This window comes from Lactuca virosa, chromosome 5, assembly GCF_052849685.1.
Source record: "Lactuca virosa cultivar CGN04683 chromosome 5, Lactuca_virosa_CGN04683_v6, whole genome shotgun sequence".
NCBI classification, from domain to species: Eukaryota; Viridiplantae; Streptophyta; class Magnoliopsida; order Asterales; family Asteraceae; genus Lactuca; species Lactuca virosa.
Genome location: NC_136430.1, coordinates 83,838,169 through 83,856,633, shown reverse-complemented (window position 1 = coordinate 83,856,633; position 18,465 = coordinate 83,838,169). Strand labels below are relative to the sequence as shown.

Here is an 18,465-nt window from a genome sequence, read left to right as displayed (position 1 = left end):
AAAAAGGTTTGGGTTGTGCTTTAGGTCCCATGGGTATCGGCAAGTGTTGGTTTGAACTTTTCATGAATTTTGGATCTGAGTTCGAGTGGGCTTTAGGAGAAATAAAGTTGATATAAGTGTAGAGCTTCTCGTTACCTTTTCGTGGATATAAATTTCGTCGGAAACGGACATCGGGTGAGGAAGATATAGCACTTTGAAGTTTCTGACATAAATGGTCCCTGATGGGAAAGTTGGCAAAGGAGGGGTCATGCATGCAAAGTAGGAGGCGCGTGGGTACGCCCAGCGTAAGCTGGGTTACACCCAGCGTATGAAAGGAATATGATCGCGGGTATCAAAGGCGTACGCCCAGCGTACGTCTGGAGTCCAAAAATCCTAAATTGTTGGGTAAGCCACTATATAAAGAACATAACACCCTGGTTATCAGCCTCCCTCTCATCTTCACTCAGTTCCCCCGAAAACCCTAATCCTCTTGGAGCATCCTTGGAGCTTGGAAGGCTTTGTGAGGGCATTTTGGTGTTTTGGTTTCACTCTCCAAAGAAGGAAAGGTCAAGGCAAGATGTTGGTGCAAAAGAGAAAGTCCAAATTTGGGATTATTGCTTCACTTCAGACCATCTCAAGGTATAAAGATCTAAACTTGGTGATTATTTCCTTAGATCTCTTAGAGTGAGTTTTTGGACCATTTTGGTCCAAAGGTTGAAGCTTTGTGGTTCAATCCGACCTCCAGGACTTGGAGTTGCTACTCTTAGTTCTAAAAGTGTCCCTAAGGCAGAAAGTTGCCATCTTGGAAGTCTTAATGGAGCCATGCATGAGTTAAGACCTTTTCCTTGGAAGTAGATTATTGTTTTTGGAGTTTGAGCTTAGGTGGGTCATGCAAAGCCATCAAGTAAACAACTTTATGGTTTAGGTCATGGAAAAGGACCTGGATCTGAATTGGTAGCCTCTGGAAGGGAGTATTAAGCACTAAATGGGAAAGTGTCTTAACAGGAGGATTACGATGAGCGTACGTGCAGGTACGCCCAGCGTACTCGCCATCTAGTCGTTACGCTTAGCGTACATAGGAGTACGCCCCGCGTAACTTGTCTGTGTTGGACATTGTGTTTTGGGCCAAGCCTTGGGCCATGTTTTGGGTCTCTAGGCTGTTGGGCCATCATAGTCTGGATTTATGGGCCAAGGATATACTTGGGCTTGGGGTAAGGCCCATTGGAGGGGGTGGGCCAAGTTTAGCAAAGTGGGCCATTAGTGGGCCTGGGGAGTTTATGTAATGTGGGTCTGTCGTTTAGATTGAGAATTGAGCCTTAGTGGGCCCAATGGGTTTTAGGTCATTATGGGCTGGTCAGTGGGCTATCTTGGACCTAAAGTGTGAGGGTTGGACTTAGTTCTTAATTGGGTTAATTGTGGGTTGTCACAGAGTTAGTGGCCGGTGCGTAGCAGCAGCATTTCTAGGGGATGTTCATCACCCGAGCTGAGTCTTCTCACTATACATTACCTAGAGTGGTATGTATGTGCAGACCGGAGGGTCTTATGAGTTATGTTATTGCTTGAGATTATGTGCATTGTGATTATGTATGCTATGTGTTATATAGACCGGACCGGAGGGTCCAACGATTTAGACCCGGACCGGAGGGTCCAACGATTTAGACCGGACCGGAGGGTCCAACGAGCTAGACCGGACCGGAGGGTCCAACGAGCTACGGGACTGGAGGGTCCCGCTGAGACACATTGACCGGAAGGTGATACCGAGTTATAGCCTCAAGTGGCTTATGTGCTGTATGTGGTATTTTGGGGAACTCACTAAGCTTCGTGCTTACCGTGTTATGTGTTATGTGTTTCAGGTATCTTAGAGGATCGCGGGAAGGCACCGGCTTGATTGTACACATCAGAGAAAGAGTTATGTCTTGAGGATCCTGGATTGTTAATGGAGTTGTGTTTTGTAATTTGAATAAACGAGATTTCTATACAATATGTTATGAAAAGTATGCGATTTTTAAATGAAATATTTGTTTGAAAAATTACGGTGTTACACTATTCTTCCTAAATCAACTCCTGAGAAGACTGTGGTCATTCTACCTGAAGTTTCGTTAACTGAGTCGATTCTTGAGGAGGTTCGAACTTCAGACATCACTACACACGTATCTGATACGGATGTAAATGTCACTATGGGTGAAGGAAATTCAAATAAAGAAATTGTTGTTTCCACTCAAGGTATTCCTATATCTACTGATACTTTTGTTTCTTTACCGCCATTCATTGTTCCTGTTTCGAACACTACCAATTCACCCACTTTTGAAACCATTCTCACTCAACCCATCACTACTTTGTTCTCGTCTCAATCCACTGATCCACCCAAAATCGATTCACCCATTGTTGAAACTGATAATGAAAACGAAGGTTTTGGGGGAACTTTCGAAGATCTTGAATTTGATGAAGATGAAGAAAATTTTCGTGACCACATGTTGATGTCGATGAAACAATTCAAGATTCTGAACAAGAAATTGAATTCTATTATTCAATCTCAAGCAGATCTGTGGGGTAGTAAGTCTGTGTCAAGTCTGGAAGTTGACAGTATGTTGAAAACATTCGAAGCAAAGCTGGTGAGTAAAGTTTATGGGATGGTTAGAGACTCGGAGTCTAGAATCTTGGAGAAGGTTGATCACAATGATCAGAATAATGAGTTAAGAGTAAATTCTCAATCTTCGATGTTTATGGGGGAGGGGAAAGAATTCAAGCATTTGGTGAAGGAAAGACATGTTTTATTTGTTCAGGATGTCAAGAAGGTCAGGGAGGATGTGAATTTGCAGATTCAAGAACTTCGTGATGACATGGTAACAGAGATTGTTGTTGTTCAGAAAGATTATGCATCTCTCAGTCAGAAGATGGACATTATTTGTGATGCAGTCACCAAATACGTCAAATTGTACGAAAGTTTGAGTCCTCAAATTACTCAACTTTCTACAAATGACAGTCAAAGTTTCGTGGAGGTTATCACTTTACTGAAAGAACTGAAAGAATTGTCGGTTCAGCCTGTTTCATCCTCGATCATAACTCCCGAATTCCTGTCTCAGAAGTTTACACAGTTCGAAGCTGTTTTACACAAACAGTTGGCCCCTCTTTCCAGAATTTCAAGCCTTCTACCAACAGATGCCCCGCCTGTTAGCACAGGGGTGCAAGGGGGAGAAAGAAAAGTTGGTGATGAGAAAGTTAGTGGAGTTTCGCATGAAGGAGGGAAAACGGTTGGCAAAGTTTTTTCATCAAAGGTTTCAACAACAAAACCAATAATTTCGACTGTTGGGCCAGTTACTTCAACAGTGGTTACTGCAATACCAATTATAAAGCCAATTTCGAAAGGAATTGTTATTGGTTCATCTGCAGGAGGTAGTAGTAGTTCAAAGCCCAGAGGAGTTGTTGATGATTCTTCGATCAAAGACAAAGGGAAAACAATTTTGGTCGAAAAGTCAAAAGAAGAGAAGAAAGCTGAAGCAGAGGCTGAGATTGAAAAGTTACGAATAGTGCAAAGCATAATGCGACTTCGTGCAAAAGATCCACCTGGAATGAACAAGGGTGATCCTGCTAAGCATTACAACTATGAAACAATTGAGTCGAAAGTTGCATATAATCATATGTATGCTTTTGAAAAGAAGCCGAAGCAGAGTTATGCTGTTGCCAACTCAGACATGAATCAACTGGATTTTCCTATAAATGAGATGATGTTCATCATGGCTCAGTACAAAATTGCTGACAAGTTTGACAATGATGATGAGTACACATACATGAAAATCAGGTTTCATGTTGTTCTTTGAAAACTTCCAGAGGAAATATGGTCACTTGTGAAGATAAAGAAGGTGATCAGTATAAAGAGGGATGTTTTATTCGAGAATATGATGCAGAATCTTCGATTCTTTGTTTCAAGGGCGAATGGTCAAGTTTGTGATTTCTCAGTAGCAGATTTTCCATTGATGAACTTGCATGATCTTATACAAGTTGCATTGTTGTTAAAAGATATAGATGCTTCATATCTTCGAGAAACTGATCCTGAAGTTTTTCGTCTTGGGCTTGCTCACATCAAGATATTTATAGACAATTACTATGAGTGTTTAGCTCTTACTGATGTGGAGTTAGCTACTGCGAAGGGAATGGAAGTGAAAGTTCCAATGGAAGTTCCGAAGACTCAGGCTGAACTGAAGAAGTTTGCAGATGGGGAGATCTGTTTAAAGCCATTTGGAATGGTCTTCGCAGGAAAGGACAAGAATGGGAAAGTGAAAAGGTTTTTGTTCCAGACCACTGAAATTGAAAGATATACAACGTCCTAGTATACGAACTTTATTGTTCGTATGAATAATTGTTCGGAAAATAATGCTGGTGACAAGGAGTTGAAGAAGATTATTTCATGGTACTCTGAAATCCGAAGGGTAATGTTGTATGCTATACAGATTCTCTTGAACTGAAGAAGGTCGACATTATTACAAAGGGGGAGAATGTAAGGGTCGAAATTAGTTGTAATATGTCGAAGTCTTTTGTACCCTTCAAATGTTTGTTAATATATTTACTAAGGTGAAATTTCATACGAAGCTTAAGTGTCTAAGCCTTAGTATTTTTTGTATGTTTTCACTGTTCCTATAAATAGGGAACTTTACTAGAGTTAGATAAGAGTCCTTTACAGAACCTATCTATTTTTCTCTGTAAACGTTGAAAGCATAATTGAGCAGAAACCAGATCTTATATACATCGTGTGTTCAATTTACATTTGTTTTACTCTGATTTGATTCATATATGATTCTACACTTCTTCATGTAATCATATCTGGGATCACTACAGCCTGATCAACTATATTTATTTGAGATATGACCAACATGTGTTTGGGAGTGATAGCGGTGTTGCAGCAAGTCTAAAACTTACCAACCCTATACACAAAGAAATCCTAGAATCAAACATAAAATACTATAGGAGTATTTTAGGTACTATAAATAACTTATGTGAAAAATAAAAGATCTCTACTGGTAAGGTTATAATTACTGAGTGTATACATAAGGTTATATATAATTGATATTTTATAGACTTAGAATTGGTGGTTTTCACTCTACTTCCTTTTCCTTGTTTGGATGTGGTTTTAGAGTGGGATCACTTATTCGAATGTCTATTTGATTTGGAATATATATAATCTGTATACACTAAGTGATTATAGAAAGACCTAGTAAGGATCATTCTCGTAAGAATCTATTTTTAATAAAGGTGTTTTATTAATCTCGTAGATTCTTTAGACATTTCCATTCTCGCACAACCGATACACCTAGACCTCGCAATCAGCCAACAGAGGAGTCGAGACAGAACCAAAAGAGGGTTTATAGGGAGAATTTCGAGAAAGGATCGAACAAAGAGAAAGATCCTAGAGAGATCATTATCAAACGTTACCTTATTAGGAATAAACTAGAAAGTGTTGTATACATCATACTAATAAGAAAGAAACTAATTTAACTTAGTGAGGGCTTTGCCAGAGGGAAGATTGAGACGAATAACTTTCTCGAAGCAAAGGATATCAGCACGATTGGGGCTCAACCAATCCATGCCGATTATGACATCGAAGCTCTTTATGGATACTGGCATGAGATCGATGGGAAAGGAGTGAACGTTCAGGGTAAGAGTACAGCCTATGAATATGTCGTTAGTGCTCTCTTTCTTTCCGTTAGCCATCTCGACGGTAAATGTTTCAGTTAAAGGTTGGGATTTACATTTGAGTAGATGTTTGAATGCATGACTAACAAATCTCCTCTCCGCACCATAATCGAAAAGAATGCACGCATAAGAGTGGTCAAGGAGGAACGTACTCATAACAACGGTAGGATCAGCGACCGCTTCCTCCTGGCCCATAGCTAGTACCCTCCCTGTGTTGCCCGCTGTTGTTGCCTTGGGGCAATTTCTTTTGAAGTGCCCAACCTCTCCACAGCCATAACAGGCTTGACCAGCGCCCGCTCCAGGAGCCTGATTGGTTGGTTGGACTGGTGCCTTGCAGAATCGAGTTGTGTGCCCCTTTTTACCACAACTGGTGCACAACATCTCTCGGCACTGCCCATGATGATGGTAGTTGCACTTGTTGCACAGAGGCAGGTTTCCAGCATAACGGCTGGGGGTTGTTAGAGTAACGGGAACTGCAGCAGGAGTGGTAGCAGCGTGGACTGCCACTGTTTGTTGTTTCTTGGAGGGCTCCTGTGAAGACTGCCCCTTTCATTTGTTCCAGAACTTTTTCTTCTTCCCGCTACTCTTCTTTTGTGGCTCGGGAACGGCTGTCACCTCATCAAGATTGACCCCGTGATCTATCAGAGTCTGCGCCAGGCACTTGGCACTGTCAAAAGTAGTGGGCTTAGCAGCCAAAACATTCCCTTGAGTTGGGGGCGTCAGTCCCCAGATATACCTCTCAATTTTCTTGCTTTCCGGGGTGACCATTCCCTGACAGAGGAGAGCCAGATCGCAGAATCTAGTTGTGTAGGCAGCAATGTCGGAACCCTTCATCTTCAGGGTCCAGAGCTCATGCTCCAACTTCTGCATCTCGCCCCTTGGGCAGTATTCCGTAAGCATGAGTTCCTTTAAGTTATCCCAACCCATGGCATTTGCTAGCGGCAAGGTTAGGGATTTGACACGACCATTCCACCAGGTCAGTGCTCGGTCAGTGAAGGTGCAAGCGGCGAACTTCACTTTGTTGGCTTCGGAACAGGCACAAATTTCGAAGATGGATTCGATCTTCTCGAACCATCGGGTTAAGGCAATGACTCCACCATTGCCGTCGAAGGACTTGGGTTTGGCATTCATGAAGTCTTTATAGGAACACTCCTGTTGGTGTCCCTGACCTCCATCATGGCTTTGGGAATCGGGTCCACCTCCAGATCCACCAGAGATGCCCTGATTAATCTGCGACATCGCCGCAGCCACAGCAGCCGTAACTGCTGCCTGGAACATAGTTGGGTCGAACTGAGGAGGGGGCGGTGGCGGAGGGTCGTTGTTCCTTCGGATGGGTCTTCTTCGGGGAGGCATCTTGTTCTAAAATAATCAGGAAGAAGAGGATGGTAAGTCCCTTAGAATTTTAGAATCAAGAGATATAATACAAAATATATCTCAGCCTGGTAGACAAAGTGTTCTACGAAGCGATAAATAGATACGGGTTACTAATGAAAGTAAACTATCGCTAAGAAGAAATATGTAGCAACACTTGGAATGAATCTTTACGTTGTATTCGGCTCTAGCTAAAATACTCCTATAGTATATTTTAAGTTGTATGTTCTGTTCTATCGATATCTTGATGTATATATACTTGGTAAGTTTTAGGCCTGCTGCACACCACAGTCACTCCCAAGCACATGTTGGTCATGTCTCGAATAAATATAGTTGATCAGGCTATATTGACCCTAGACATGATTACATAACTGCCCAGGTTTAACCACAGTGTCCAACATCCAAATACTTTTGTTTTGTTCTACCTATGACTCTGGTTCTGTTATGTATGTATACTTGTATACTTCTTATAAAATACTTATATTTTAAAAGTACACTTTTAGTTCATAGCACTTCAGCCCCTTAGTGTTTATAGTTGTATACCATGTAAGGTTCGGTATACTTAGTTCACTATAAACAAGAACTCTGATACCAATCTGTCACACCCCCAAACCGGAACAGCGGAAACGTTCGGGGGTGGATGACGTCACGCGTAGTATCACAACAATTGTATCATAGCAATCATAGTAAACACAACCAAACATTGAATACATATATGATAAAAAGGTTTACATCTTTTTGAAACATAGTTTGTATACATCAAAAGTATAATCAAAAATAGAAAGATGTGACTCTATGCACTCCGTCTTCTCAAAACTCCAGGAGGTACCTCTCTACTGATTCCCTGATAATACAAGCAGTTTTGAAAGAGTATCAGCATAAAGCCGGTGAGTTCATAAGCGATGTTTTTGTAGAGAAAACTTGTCTTTGAACTTGTAAAATGTTTGTATGCTTTCCAAGAAAATCCGATATTTTCTAACATATGTGTTTGATACTGTGTGTTGTAGTAGTGTTAAATGTATTACTTTGCATGTCTGTTTACCATCAGCTGTATTGTACAACGTTGTTTTGAATGAAAATCCCTTTGTATGAAAACCCTGGCTATCACCAGTAATGTATAGAAAGTTATGTTTGAAAACCCTGGTTAATACCAGTGATGTATAGTAGTTTCATTTCTTATAATAAAACTATGAGTTGAAATCTCTGGAATCCTCCAGTTATATTATGAGCTAGTTTTATTAATGAAAATAAAACTAAAGAAGAATGAAATCCCGTAAACAATAAGGTTAGTTTATATTATTGTGAGTCGTATAACCATGCTTGATATGACCTAGTGACCTTTACAACGTTCTTCAAGTGTTGGTTAAATGACATTTGTCACCCCAGGCATGCCTGTCTAACTGTAGCTAGCAGAATAGATTTATTCACAAATCTCACGCTCTCCCTCCATGAGACTCTGGTTATACTATGATAGGATTTAATACAGTACACCAAAGGGTACAGTTTTGAAGTAGAGTCTCACAATTCTGTATTAACTTGTTTACATGTAGTTCTGTGGTGATCTACTGTAGTGAAATCCATGTGTATACTGTATGAGATAATAATTATACTTAAATAATTATTAAGTGTTGTACTCTTGTAGTAGTGTATATCATAAACTAAATCAGTCATAGTTTATATGTGTAGTAGTGAATAACTCTGAATTCGTAAAAACTGTATATTGAAAACCCCAAACTATACCTATTATAGTTTGCATGCATATAGTGTAGTTGATGTGAATATTGAGTCTGAAAAACTATGCAATTATGGTTGTAAGTTGAAAACGTCTCTTATGCTCAACATGGTACAAAAGGGATAAAATAGCTAACTGTTTTGTACAAATACGGAAAACGTTTGTCTGTATCAATTGCATAAGTTTTATACTTGTTAAAAGTCCTTTTGTATTAGTTCACAAATCATTTTTATTTGGCTTGTATCCCCCCCCCCCTGAAAACGTTTAAAAATCATAAAAGCGTAGGGGTATGAACTCACCTCGAGTGAGTGGTTTGTGTGAAAGATCAATGTGAGATGTTGAGTGTCAAGTGAAGCCTCGAACACAATTGGATCCTATTTAACATGTAATAACACATATATGATTCAAATTAGGGTATTTCACGACTAGACATGATAGGAAACTACCCTAAGGACTTGGAAACACTTGAACTAAGTGCTAAAATCATATGAGATTGAGTGAGGAAGGTGTGCGGCCACACTAAGGGTGTGTACGGCCATGGGTGTACGGCCCATGAGTGTACGGCCGTACACTCATGAAGAGGTGTGCTTTTGAGGCGTTTCTAAGGTCCTAACTAGCATCCAAGAAGTGTTCTAGGTCCCATGCTTAGTTGAAATGCAAGTTTGAGACCTAAAATGATCATCAAAGTGGGTTTACGGCCCTAAGAGGTGTGTGCGGCCGTACAAGGGGTGTGCGGCCGTACACCCTTCATGTTTATGCCAAATTTGTCGACTTTAAGGTGAATCAAGGCTAGGATCATGTCCAACTAGAAGATAGGGGCCAAACTCTCACTTTGGAGGGCCTTGAAGGTGTGTACGGCCAACCTTATGAAGGTGTGCAGCCGTACTCCTTCAAATGATGAAGAACATGATGAAACTTGAAGAGTCAAGGCTTAAATCAAGAGGTCTTTCAAGTATAACAAGATAAAGGATGGAATACTCACGTTTTTTAAGCCTTGGAGAGTTCACTGTTGAAGAAACTTGAGAGAAAAGGGAGTAGTGTGCAGCCAAGGGAAGAAAGGAATGAAGGAAGGGAGGTCTACTCATATATATAGGGGTGGGTGACCCACCACCTTGAGTGTGCGGCCATGAGGGGGTGTACGGCCGTACACCCATGTGTGCGGCCGTACAATCCTCCTGAAAGAGTGTATGGCCCGAAATGCTACTTTACGACTTGTTAACTCGCTCCTAACTTCAACCTTGGTTGTACTTAAGCTTAGAACACTTAAACGAACCCTTAAACAGTGCTAAATGATAACAGAAACGAGTTTAACATTGAATGAATTGAATAGTTAAACAAGATAGGAGTTCCGGGTTGTCACAATGTTCACATAGACTTCTATTATGAATTGATTTCAAAACACTTTCGGAACATGATACACTCAATATTCTGGTATTATATCATTCGATTTATAATATCGATATTTTGTCAACCTTTCATCTTTAAACTTTATGTCAGAAAGATGTCACCTCGTAGAAATATCAGGCGTAATAACAACACAACCATGAATCCACCGCCACCACCTCCACAGTATGATCCTGTTATGTTCCAGGCTGCGGTGACTGTCGCCGTAACAGCCGCCATGTCTCATATCCACGCAAGTGGTGCCAATGGAACTGGAAGTGGTGCTAACACGTCTAACTATGGAAATATCCACGGACTCCCTAGGGAGTGTACGTGTAAAGACTTCATGAATTGCAAACCCAAATCCTTTAGTGGAATTGGAGGAGTCATTGCTTTAATGTGATGGTTCAAGAAAACAGAGTCAGCTTTCGAAATTTGCATGTGCCTAGAAGGGAGCAAAGTCAAATTTGCTGTCTGCACTTTCTCCGATAGAGCCCTGACATGGTGGAATGGCCATGTCAAGTCACTGACCCTTGCAGTGGCTAATTCGATGGGATGGGAGAACTTAAAGACAATAATGATGAAAGAATACTACCCGAGAGGCGAAATACAAAAGCTAGAGGAAGAGCTTTGGGGTCTCACCATGACGGGCTCGGACATAGTGGCCTACACTAATAGATTTAGTGACCTAGCGGCACTATGCCCCGAAATGGTTACCCCGGAGAGTAAGAAGATAGAGAGGTACATCTAGGGATTATCTCCCCAGATTCAAGCAAGTGTTTTAGCCTCCAAATCAACTACTTTTGACAGCGCCAAACAATTGGCGCAGAGTCTCGTGGACCATGGGGTTCGCCAAGGAATAATGACCCCCGTTCCTGAGTCAACAAAAGAGAGCAACAATAATAGAAAGTCTGAGAGCAAGAAGAAAGTACGGTCAACACAAGAGGCCTCGAAAAGACAACAGATAGTTGTTGCTCGTGCTGCCACGACACCTACCCCTCCCGCACCCGTTAGTCGATATGCTGGAAACCTTCCGAAGTGCAACAAATGTAACTTTCATCATACCAAAGTTTGCCGGAAGATGCACTGCCAGAACTGCAACAGGACTGGGCACACTGCCCGTTTCTGTAGGGCACCAGCACAACCCCTTAACCAAGTCCCCGATATTGGAGTAAACTCGGCTTGTTACCAGTGCGGTGAAATTGGACACTTTAAGAGGGATTATCCAATAATTAAGAATGTTGGCGGGGATGGAAGAATACTGATGATTACCGCAGGAGATGCTGTCTCGGAACCCCTGTGAACAGTGGTACGTTTTCCCAATGATGATATAATAAAACTTAAGACTTTTTATAAATAATTATAAATAATTGAACAAAATACATCATTCATAAAAGAAACTAAGAACCCTTTGCAGATAAGTTGTGATGGTTTAGTGTATACATTAGGGTCATTTATAATTAAGATTTGTAGGACCTTATTTCATGTTCCTTGTTTGTTGTGGGATTTAGAGCAGAGTTACTCAGTCAACTGTCTTTCCAATCCTAATTATACATGAATTGTATACACCAAGCGATTATGGAAAGATCTGTTAGGGATTATCTTATGAAAATTAATCAGTCTCAAATATCATAACACTCATACTGCTAGTACTCGCTTAATGCGGTACAGTTTGTTCGCAGTAATAATAACAATGATAAAATCGGAGGGCACTGAAAACACATACATAGAATAGTACGTAGTTCTTTTCGACTTAATAGTCATCACGATAAGAAGTTCCGATGTCGTCTTTAGAAATATATTGGTTTGGTCCTTACCTTACCAATTTCTTGTTACATAAAGACCCTTCGCTTTAATCAGCCGTCTAACGAAACCCTTTCAATCTATAACAACAAAACTTGACACGAACCTTCGTATCATCTCTCGTTTCAAAACTCAGAAGTACCCATGCGAGGGGTACCACGTCTTTCTAGTTTACTCCGTAGACAAGGAACTTAAAGGGAGACACCGAGGATATTCTGAAAGTCTCCATTTCTTCCGGAGTATTTCCAATAGATCTCCTAGGAACACCACTTATACAGCAAGTCAAGTTCGAGCACAGAGGCTAAGGACAAATACGGTTAACCTATCACTGTTAAGTGTATACGCGAGAGTGGTATATAATTAAGATTCTATAGATCTAGGATGTGTGTTTCCGCTCTATCTCATGTTCCTTGTTTGGTTGTGGACCTGGGGCAGAGTCGCACATCCGACCATCTTACTAATCTTAATTATATACGACTTGTATACACAAGACAATGATGGATGAACCAAGTATGAGTCTTACCATGAACTTCAGGACAAAGCTGTCCAGAACTACGAGTGAACATCCTACCAGTTGGATAAACGTAGTCAAGTAAGCCAAATCCACACACTCTCTACCATTTAGAACAGAAGATCAGATAGAACCAAGGTACCCATCTGTTTCCCAAATTCATGAGTAACCACTCAGAATTCTGAATTTCGGGACGAAATTCCCTTTAACGGGTGGATAATGTAACACCCAGTTATTTTCTTCTTGTAAATCAATCCAATTCAATCAAAAGTCAGGCTCGTTTCTATTATCTGTTTACTGTGTTTAAGGCCAGTTTGAGAGTCTCTAAGCCTAGTTTATGGTTGTGTCTAAAAACATAATTTATTTATTATGTTTTCTTATCGTTTAAATGTATTTTGAACTTGAAACTTGTTAAAACAGGGAAATTAACTTGTAAACCATAATAGGCATAGTTTATGGTTTATAGAAACTATTTTGTATAGTTCAGGTTAAAACAACGAAATGAACTTATAAACTATAATAAGTATAGTTTATGAAACAAAAGGAAATCTTTTTACAAAAAGTACTTGTTAGTTATAAAAAGGGTTTTCACTGTATTACTTGTAAAGTCGTTAATCAAATTGTGAATCTCATCTCCGAGTACTTACCTAAGTACCAAGAGAAGTCCAGTCTTATGAACCAGAGTCTCTTAGAGGGAGAGCGTGAGTTTGTGTATAGATTTATACAGGATTGACAATCCCGCACCCTGTTTAACCGACAGGTTAATGGGTGACAAACGTCATTTTTCAATATTGACAACCATTCAAGTCATATCACGGTATCCGTCATATTAGTATGATTATAAGACCTCACAAAGAGAAAATAACGATATATTTACGTAGTAATATACTTTTACATCGACCGTCTCAAGGGATACTAACTATATGATATCTCAGTATATACAATAAGGTTAGATAAAATTGAAGTCCGATAGACAGTGGAATGTGCGACTTCCGCCTCATTTCCTGTTCCTTGTTTGGTTGTGGGCTTAGGGCAGATTCACCCATTCAACTGTCTATTCGATCTCGGTATTATACAACTCGTGTGTACTAAGTGATCATATGAGGGTAGTATCGTCATGTCGCGTTTTCAGGGTAATTACATGTTCAGATAGAGTCACTGATAAACAAAACTGGGTATCATTAAGCTAAGTATGGTAATTATACTTGTGCTTCTCAATCTTGGAGCGTTTAAGACTACAAATCAGTTTTATAGAAAATATAGGATTTTCTATGGTTTACATCGTTATTTTGGAAGATAAACAGTTTTCGATAGAACCTTCCGAAATCAATGTTTCACAATAGAGTTAGTAAAACTAGAAACTTATTTACAAAAGGTTTAATACTTCTTATTAAACTAGTATTACATAAAGGACATTTATGGTTAATTCTATAATTCCTTAGTTTATACATTCAAATTATATATAAATAATATTCGATAGGCAATGGAATGTGTGACTTCCGCCTCATTTCCTGTTCCTTGTTTGGTTGTGGACTTAGGGCAGATTCACACATTCAATTGTCCGTTCGATATTAGGTTATATATAGTTAGTATACACTAAGTGAGTATGGAAAGAACTATTTTGGTTACCATTTTACCAGAGATTCGTTAATGTGTATGTAATTACTTGATGAATACATTAGGATTATATATAATAAAGATCCGGTAGACAGTGGAATGTGTGACTTCCGCCTCATTTCCTGTTTCTTGTTTGGTTGTGGGCTTAGGGCAGATTCACCCATTCAACTGTCTAATCGACCTGTATTATATATAATTAGTATTCACTGAATGATTACAGAAGGATTAACTACATTCATTTTACTTATTAAGAAAATATAGGATTTTCTTAAGGAAACGTTTTCAAATTAAAGGATCATTAAACTTAATGTACTTAGTAAATACATCAGGGTTAGATACATGAAGATCCGACAGATAGTGGGATGTGTGGATTCCGACTCATTTCTTGTTCCTTGTTTGGTTGTGGGCTTAGGGCAGAACCACACAATCGACTATCTGTTCGATCTAAATGTATATGACTTGTATTCACTAAGTATTCGTAGAAGGAACAATCATGAGTCGTTTTTACTTATCATTTATCAGCAGAAAATATAGGATTTTCTGGAGGAACTGGCAAACTTTTCAAAAGAATAAAGGATATACTTTCTATAACAAAAATACTTATGAACTCACCAACTTTAATGTTGACACTTTTTCAAACCGTTTGTATTCTCAGGGTCGTTAGTAGACAAGTACTCTCTTCCAGGTGTTGCGAATACGGAGCTTTACGTCTTATCTTTTGTTGTATTTCTTATACATTTCAAGTAATGTTTTGAACACAATGTAAATATTATATTATCAATACAATGGTGTTGTTACTTTGATTACTATGATGCATGTGTTGTGATACTTGACATGACGTCCTCCACACCCGAACGTTTCTGTCGTTCCGGTTTGGAGGTGTGACACGAACCAAGTCAAAAAGAAACAACCATATATAGTTGTCCAGATTAAAAACTTAACTCGTTAAGACCATTAAGTCAAATAAAAAAAATACCAATTACTTTTTTAATTACATTGTGCCAATATGCATTCAATCAAATCGTAAGCTATAATACAAGTGTTGTATTTAGTTTGTGTCGAGTATAATGTATTAACAAGGTCAAATTGGTAAATTAGACGGATATAACGCCTTCTTCTAGAGGATAGTTAGCCATACCTGGAGACAGAAATCTCCTGCAAGCATGCAACATTGATGAGTGAAAGCCCTTTGTATTGTCCAGAAACACAAAGTGACCAGCCTACAAATCATATATTACATCAGCACATGTTAAACAAAATCAAATACATAAAAACAAAATAGATACTTCTATTGAAATATATAAAAACAAAAAGAACAACCATTTGTGTCAATGCATAAGGAAAGAGACCTGTGGGACCCGAATGATTTCACACGAGACATTCATATTCTTCCGTGCTGCCTCCGCCCCCTTGTAATCCATCCAATCCTGAAAACCGTATATAAAGGTCGTTGGCACTTTCCATTCAGAAGATCTGCAGCCAAACCATAAAAATAAATGTCATTTTTACCCTTGATGGGTGGTGGTGGGTGACCTAAACCAAACAAAGAAGAAGGGTAAATAGGTCATTTACTCATCATATTCAAACAGTAAAAGAAACAAATGTTTCTTTTTTCCCCCATTAAGTCCTATATAGATAAAGTGGCTGAACGGGTAATGATATCTGTACGGATAAAGTGTTGCATTCAAAAAGTCTGTTTCTTTATTTTCTAGACCGAATAAACCGCCTCAATGAAACCAAATGACCATTTTACCCTTAGGCTCATTAAGTATAAAAGAATCAACCCCTTAATAGTTACCCGAAAAAGATATCATTTATCCATTCATCACTTGATAGAATAAATGTAGTATGAACATAGGCTGTTTCTTTTTTGAACTATCTAAATAAGAGTCAACTACCATTTTACCCTTTTGTATGAATACAAAAACCCTCCCTCCTTTCTAAGTACACATCAAGACCTTTTCGTATCGAGTAAAAAAGAAATCTATGTATGCATGTATGCATGCGATATGCATGCATGCATGCACGCTGTATGTGTGAGTGTATATATATATATATATATATATATATATATATATATATATATATTTGTTTGTATTAAGTCCATCAAGTCAAAAAGAAAGACGGACCCTTGTAATAGAGAACTCCGAGCAAAGGCCCCAAATGAAAAAATATGCTTCAAACAGAGCTCTCCACTGGCCTTTGCAGCCAAAGTATGGTACACATAATCTTCAATAAAAACATTAATAATTAAATATTAATACCCATTTATTCCAAAATATTAAAATGTCAATATGGTCAATTCGGTCAACTTTCAATCACCTGTAAGTAATGCAGACTCTTGCTCAGCCAACCCTTCACCTTCACCAAATCTTGCACTTGTATATTTACGGACCAAATTTGGACCAAATGGCCCTAAACCTCTGCAATAATTTAAAAAAAAATAAAAATAAATAAATTTGAAACATTATAAAAATAAAGATGATAATTAAATAAAGAAAACATATTTTACCTGACAACCTTCATAGGAGTAAAATTAGACTCCCATAAATGATTCAAAATAGCTCCTGTCCATGTTTTTTGGAATTTTGCAAGTCTTTCGGATTTTTGTTCGATTTCTGATGTAACTCCCGCGGGTCCCACCAAAATCAGATGTTGTACGTGCTCCGGGTGCTTCAATATTTTCAATAATCAGTATAAAGGGTCATCTTATTTAATTATTATTTTGTTTTTTATTGATATATATCAGTAAGAAAACTTACTTTGAGAGCATATTTGGATGCAATGTATCCTCCAAACGAGTGTCCAAGCAAAATAAAGTTGCTGAGGTTTTTGGCCTTACGCCATTCCTCAAAGGAATCGATAAACCAAGCTTCAGTTTCTGCACTAAAAAAAATCTCACAGTTAGTGATGTTTCTTTTTTACTTAATGACCATTTTACCCTTATTGTATAGAAAAGGGCTTAACAGAGAAAGAAGGGGAATGAGGTTTTCCCCATTAGCGCAAACTTTTAACAAGTTTATCCTCAACTATTTTTTCCTTCCATTTCCCCAAGTGTCATGTCATTTTTTCAAATACTTTTCAAACATCATTTATAGGTTTAGCTATTCATGGAAAAGAAAAGTAATAGGCTAGTAAAAACCTAACCTTCTGTACTTGTGCAAGTGAAATCAGGCCTGCTAGATGCACCCCAACTGCCATACAAGAAACAAAACTACAATAAATAAGCTAGAAAATTGAAACTATCTAGAAGATAACGAATCACTACAATAATATGCAGAATTTGGTCAAAGATTATGTAAAAAACTGACCCTAGCTGATCGATTGCAATCACCCTGAAGTGTTTGGCAAGAGTGTCGAAATTTTTAAAAAAGAAACCTTGAGAAGCTGCATATCCATGCACCATTACAAGAGTAGGAGAATCCTGTTTGCTGTCAAAAGTGATGGTGTTGATAAATCTTGATTCATTGCTAGCAGAACGAAACCACCTGACTTTAGATCCTGGTGGGCCAGATCCGATATCAACCAGCTCTTGAGTATATGGTGTCCTGGTATTCAATCCAACACAAACAACAACATCTACATTACATATCTGTCACTACGATCAACTTTATGTAAAATAAAATAACCAAAGAACTTTATGTAAAATAAAATAACCAAAGAACTTTATGTAAAATAAAATAACCAAAGGATGTCTGAGATTAGATAGACCTCAAGCTTCCATTGCTGGAGATATGTGAATATCTGCATACTTTTTTTTGCTTATAAACTGATCTCCCAGTTTACACTCTCCAGAAGATCTAATTTGATTAAGATATTATTTACTAGAATTTAGGTATTCTAGCTATTCTAGGACGAGGGATGATCAGAAGTAGAGCATTCCAAATAATAAGAGAAATTTTACAATTTTGATGACTGAATGATAACAATTGGCCAAGGAAGAGAGGGAATTACTTGACAAGAGATAGAAGGCGTTTTTCAGCGGAAATAATGTGATCAGTAGATGTGGGAATCCAACGAAGAGCAGAAGGCCATAGCGATTTCTTCGTCGTTGACGTTGAAGTTGCAGTGGCGGCTGTTGCTGTTGCGGTTGCCGGCGCAGATGAGTTCAATTCCTGCGCCATAGCCTTGGCCAGGGAACTCGACTCCGCACGTCGCAGACCAAGTCTATAGCTCATAAACTGGATTCTGTTAACTGCTTAGACCGATTGGTATCCAAAACAGGACTTGAAACGAAGATCGAAAACAGGCAATCTTTCGTCGGGATTGAAATACAAGTGAGGAAAATGGTCGCGTTTGCCGGCTTCCCACGTCAATGGCGGTTGAAGACCATCTGAATTTTGCCTTTAATGGAAAAGGAAGGCGAAACGAATTCGAACTT

The 18,465-nt window shown here is 38.9% G+C and overlaps 1 protein-coding gene across 4 annotated transcripts in view; it reads right to left on the bottom strand.

The window, feature by feature from the left end:
* Positions 1-18,465, bottom strand: part of LOC145117366 (1-acylglycerol-3-phosphate O-acyltransferase-like) — a 79,803-nt gene extending 61,338 nt beyond the window's left edge. Inside the window, exons 1-10 of one of the 4 annotated variants that reach the window (XM_079053664.1) lie at positions 18,039-18,465; positions 17,396-17,632; positions 17,232-17,278; positions 16,847-16,965; positions 16,597-16,757; positions 16,407-16,507; positions 16,214-16,313; positions 15,434-15,557; positions 15,223-15,304; positions 7,805-7,882 (exon numbers count right to left, since the gene is read on the bottom strand). In XM_079053664.1, the coding sequence (XP_078909790.1) occupies positions 7,872-7,882; positions 15,223-15,304; positions 15,434-15,557; positions 16,214-16,313; positions 16,407-16,507; positions 16,597-16,757; positions 16,847-16,965; positions 17,232-17,278; positions 17,396-17,632; positions 18,039-18,262 (1,206 nt within the window). In that variant the 5' untranslated portion in view covers positions 18,263-18,465 and the 3' untranslated portion in view covers positions 7,805-7,871. Of the gene's footprint in view, positions 1-7,804; positions 7,883-14,703; positions 14,814-15,043; positions 15,305-15,433; positions 15,558-16,213; positions 16,314-16,406; positions 16,508-16,596; positions 16,758-16,846; positions 16,966-17,231; positions 17,279-17,395; positions 17,633-18,038 lie in introns of those variants that run through there. The other 3 variants (XM_079053662.1, XM_079053665.1, XM_079053663.1) reach the window with 3 other exon arrangements.